The sequence below is a fragment of the Aedes albopictus genome, chromosome 1, assembly GCF_035046485.1.
Source record: "Aedes albopictus strain Foshan chromosome 1, AalbF5, whole genome shotgun sequence".
NCBI lineage: Eukaryota > Metazoa > Arthropoda > Insecta > Diptera > Culicidae > Aedes > Aedes albopictus.
Window position 1 is genome coordinate 271,551,366 of NC_085136.1, and position 5,130 is coordinate 271,556,495.

General features: G+C 42.2%; 1 protein-coding gene across 1 annotated transcript; it reads right to left on the reverse strand.

Annotated features, from left to right (window-relative positions):
* Window positions 1-868: 868 nt before the first annotated feature.
* Window positions 869-2,242, reverse strand: LOC109401200 (general odorant-binding protein lush). The gene is made up of 5 exons (XM_029860185.2): window positions 2,033-2,242; window positions 1,893-1,968; window positions 1,439-1,533; window positions 1,254-1,368; window positions 869-1,186 (listed from the first exon to the last, which is right to left on the reverse strand). Exons 1-5 carry the CDS (start codon window positions 2,105-2,107, stop codon window positions 1,098-1,100), a joined length of 450 nt encoding a protein of 149 aa, XP_029716045.2. The 5' UTR covers window positions 2,108-2,242; the 3' UTR covers window positions 869-1,097.
* Between the last annotated feature and the right edge of the window lie 2,888 nt (window positions 2,243-5,130).

Consider the following 5,130-nt stretch of genomic DNA (forward strand, 5'->3'; position numbering starts at 1 on the left):
GGGGTTCCTGAAACGCAAAGCTTGCGAAGTAACATTCGCATGTTCAAACAAGATGTAGCGATGATCAGATAAAGATTCTTCATCTGACACATGCCAATTGGTCAGCTCGTGACTAATTCTGCTAGAGCAAAGCGTTATGTCAAACACTTTCTCTCTAGCAGATACCATGAAGGTTGGGCGATTGCCTATGTTAAGTAATCCAAGATCTGTACTACTTAAGTATTCCATCAAACTGGAGCCTCCTAAATTGATGTCTGAGCTGCCCCAGATTATATGGTGAGCATTAGCATCACTACCAACAATTAGCGGAAGGCCTTTTGAAGTGCAGTATGCAATGACTTGCTTGAAAGCATCCGTAGGGGATGGTTCATCATGCGGTAAATAAACCGAACAATAAACGAATTTCCTGTTGAGGTTTCCAACAGATACATCGATTGTGATAGCACATACATCTCTAGTAGTTAGTTCAGAGATGAGTGTAGCAACGATTGCGTTGTTGACAAGCACACATGCTTGAGGCATGACTCGTGAGTTTGCCATTTCATTTTTACCGAAAGTAGCAAACACCGGATTCACAAGGTTTCCTAGATAGAAATTCCCCTTACGAAAGTAAGGTTCTTGGACTAACGCCACTTGGGCTGTACCATTTTGCATAAGTCTACAAAGATTGATCGTTGCTGTTCTTTTGTGCTGAAGATTGATCTGAGTGTATCATTGCCACACAATGAACAAATTCATGCAATGGCAGGAAAAGAAAGTCCTTCAAATAACTGTGGAAATACTCCAGGAACACCAAGTTGAAGTTGAAGAGAGACAGGCCAAGTTCCAATGTGAACGTAGAGTCATGAAGAAGAATAAGAAGAAGATGTATAAGCTACTGCAACATTATTGCAGATAGTACTTTTATTGAAATTAATAACTCTTCTATCATTAATAACAGGATTTGTCTCTATATTGCTAAAGTGCGGAAACAGACAGATTGACCATTAGACATGTAATCAAATAACACTTATTTTTCAACTAAGGGACGTCTTATTGACGTATTTGTGTATCCATTATCATAGTCCAGTTTTCGTTTGGCTTGGTCCGGAGATCTTCTATGGGAAAATGAAAACGTCTCGATTGAAATCAGCGGCGCATTTTACGGAATAGTACACCTTATCACAGCTGTCTTTGTACTCAGCATCTGAAATACTCAAGAAGATTATTGTCTCTCGGAGTTAATCAGACCAGGGTGGAGAATGATGACTTACGAACATCCTTACACGCCTTCAGTGCTTCCTTGGCCGGGGCTTTCAGTTCTGTAGGCAGTAGAGCTTCGATCTGGGCTGACGTTTTCGTGAAGCTGATTTCGCCTTTTTTGGTTAGCTGGTGAAAGAAATGAAATGCGTAAGGATACCTTGAGGACATGAACACGAGAGGAATTTGTGGAACTCACCGTGCCAGCCATTTGAGCGATACATTTGGCATAGCATTTCATTTCCTTGTTTGCGTCGGGACGAAAGTTTCCGGCCTTGAGTTCGTTAAGGGTTGCTGAAACAATTAGGATTAATTTACTTAGCTTGTCAGGTGACTAGTTATACTATTGATGTTCAAGTTGTAATGAACGCATTAATTCTAAAGTTGTAAAGTATTGTGGATTTACCGGCTACTTGTATTCTACCGGTCGCTTCAGTATGGCCTCCAAAGTAGCCGTTTTATAAAAAGAGTAACTTAAAAATGTTTTTAAACATTTTTATTGTGTGCGCTATTTCTCGTTGCCACTAGCTATTCAGCGACATTCATATTTTGACAATCAAGTTGATTTTTATATGAAAACGGCTACTTTGTAACGGCTACTCAAGTAACCGGTAGAATACAAGTAGCCGGTAAATCCACAATATTTGACGTACCTTCGGTAAGATCAAATTTCGGAGCACAAGCTTTCCTCATAGTCTCCATGGATTCGTTGATTTGCTTCATTGTCATCTGTAGAAAAGTAAATTATTGGTTTTAATATCTCTTAAAACCCCTTCAGAATTTCTAATCTTACCGCGGCGTCGATTCGGCGGAGTGTTTCCAGCAGCAGAACGGCAACCAACAGCATCACAATCCGTACCGTTTTCATAGCGTTTCTTCATAGCTGATACGGGCGTGGGGGTTGGTTCCGCCTCGAAGCTTTCCGGACTTACGTTTGCACTTGGTGTTCCGTCCCCGAATGGGACTCCATGGTGCTTCGACTTGAGCATCTAAGCCGAGGGGCGATGCGGTGAGAAACTTTATAACTGGCCTGATCAACTGCTGCGTCATTCTGGCTGGGGGAGATATATTGACTGATAATTGCCATTTGAAAGCGGTTAATTGTTGGGCGGACATGTTTGTTTAACTAGCGGTGTCATAATTGAGTGTCATTCGAACGGCAATGATTGAGCTTTAAAGATCTGAACTGATCGTTTTGTAAATCCATCTCAACATTACATGCTTTGAATTGCAATTAAGAGTGACAGTAATTAGAAGTGTAAAGCCTATCGAATTTTCAATGGCACTGGATTCCAAACGAGTCTAATTATCACGTGGCTTCGAGTGTGCCACCTTGATTGCTCGTATTGCAGGTAACTACTTCAAACTTGGATCTCGCTAACCACAAATCAACACTTGTTAAATGCTATAGCGAATGATCCATTTTACCACAAACCGTGTTACTCTCGAGTGGACCTGCCTCTCCGAAGAACAGACTCAACCCACAATCAAGGCTAGTCATATTATATCGACTACTGGGAAATCGCTACAGTCAAGGTGAAACTAATCAAAACTGTCACTGCTGCCAGCTTTCATTACTGACAGGACTGACAGTGTAGTACAGAAGACGCCTTCATATCTTGAAATCGATCACAGCCGGTTCACATCTCCGAAGCAAGATCGATATGTCATTTGCGGTTTCTTCGCAGTAAACTCATAGGTGGGTTGAATGGAAGGATTACCATGATCAAATTTATCGCATTATAACAATTTTTGCTGTATTTAGCACCAGTTCATCACCCAGTTGCATATTTGAAAACTTCGTCCAATCTTTTTCCAATTACATTACCCAGACCAACCTTAAAGACTGTTCCTACGGCCATACTGAATCCATCAATCACATCACCACCTCTCGCCCACTAATTCGCAATCTGACGCCTTGATTATGCATACGCAAAGAATTTCTGCGTAAAATAACAGTTAATATTTTTTCTTAGCCTTCGAGACTGACCGTGCGTGGAAGAATAACTCTTTTCTTCTTTTGGATATGTTCTGCCCCAGAAGGCACTGCAGAGATGTGCGACGATCTTCAAACGAAAGTTAATCGATTGCCATAATTGCGCTCTTTGGATGATGGTGCGGACCACAGATACATCGCATGACCTGAACCCGGAGGCGTCAATATCCGCTGCTCATGGTGGGAGGTTGGCTAATTTACCAATTGTTGAACGGCTAGTACTGAAATTTTCGTTTTTATTTGTTTTTTCCGTGAATAATTCCACGGTAGTAGAACACTATCCGGCGCATGTTCAGATCCAGTCATTCCTTTTACTTCCCATAGAATTCATTTTCTTTTTATTTTGTAAGAGAAACTAGAACATTTGTATCGGAAGTCTGGAACCCGTAGAACTTGCACATCCTATTGTTGGCCGATTCTCACTAATTATTGAGGAACACTCCGGAGGTGAAAATTTAACAAATTTGTCAAAATTTTGGTTCAGTTACATTGGAGTTTCAGAAGGGTTTCGGAGGGGTGCATTACAGCTTTTCAGGGGCCTCCAGATCAAGGTTGCGACCATTCATTTGCAAAGATTTACATTCATTTGCTATTATCTCAGTTCAGAAGCATGCTATCGAAAAATAATGTATGGATGAATTTATCCTTGTAGTTTTATCTGAAAGTTTGCCGAATAACATTGGGGTTGCACACGCATACCAAAGTCGTGAGCGAGCTGTGAAGGCAACTTTCCACAGCGTGAATGAAATTTACATTCACCGCGTGGAGAGTTGCCTTCACAGCTCGCTCACGACTTTGGTATACGTTTGCGACCCCAATGTTATTCGGCAAACTTTCAGATAAAATTACAAGGTTAAATTCATTCATACATTGTTTTTCGATAGCATGCTTCTGAACTGAGATAATAGCAAATGAATGTAAATCTTTGCAAATGAATGGTCGCAACCTTGCTCCAGATGGGTTCCGAAGGGGTTTCCGGAGTAATCAGGGGAAATTTAGGAGATTTTCATGGAAGATTCAGAGACATTCTAGAGGGGTTTCAGTATTCTAGAATATATCAGGAATCCCTGGAATGGCCTTGATTTTCCAATGAAACCCCTAGAACACCTTTAGGACGCTTCTGAAACTCCCCGAAGCCTATCGAACGTCCATCTGACCCTCTGAAACCCCTGAAACCCAATGAAGCCCCATGAAACGCTCCTGAAGCCTCATGGAGACCACTGGAACGCCTCTGAAATCTATGAAACGCCATTCTGTAGCACCATGAAACGTCCCTGGAACCCCTGGAACACTGTTGCGACCCACTGAAATCACCTGAAGCCTCGTAATGCCCTTGAAAACCCTTTAAAACCTCTGGAACGCCGATGAAGCACTCTGAAACCCCTTAGAACACCCATATTACGCTCCTAAAAACCCCTTGAAACATTCCTAAAAAGTCTTTGAAACCCCCTGACACCCCTTGGAATACTCCTGGAACGCTCCTAAAACCCCCTGAAACACTCTTGGAACGTCTCTGAAACCCCTAAAACCATGAAACCTCTGGAATACTTCTGAAACACACCCCCCCCCCCTCCGCTCCTGAATTCTGGAAACGCCCCTGGAAACTCCAGGAACTGCATAGGTGGCCTCTGAACCCCAGAATTCTTATGAAACACCCCCGAAACGTCTCTGGAACTTCCTGAAATACCCTAAAGCCCCCTAAAACGCCCATGAAACCCCTGCAACCACTCCTGGAATGCCAAAAATTTGCTAAGGATTCCTCTAAAAATCTTCCAGGCATTCCACCAAGGATTCAGGATTCCGTCAGGGGATCTTTCAGGAATTCCTCCAGTAATTTCACCAGGAATTCTTTCGAGAGCTCCTCCAAGTTTTTTTTTCCAGAAATTCCTCCAGAG

Bases quoted from the DNA above. Each gene is read 5' to 3' on its own strand.
- LOC109401200 (XM_029860185.2), bottom strand. From the start codon at position 2,107: ATGAAAACGGTACGGATTGTGATGCTGTTGGTTGCCGTTCTGCTGCTG. The intron at 1,534-1,892 runs GTACGTCAAATA...TAATTGTTTCAG, and splicing joins GAAATTTGATCTTACCGAAG to CAACCCTTAACGAACTCAAG. The intron at 1,187-1,253 runs GTAAGTCATCAT...TGAGTATTTCAG, and splicing joins GAAGGCGTGTAAGGATGTTC to ATGCTGAGTACAAAGACAGC.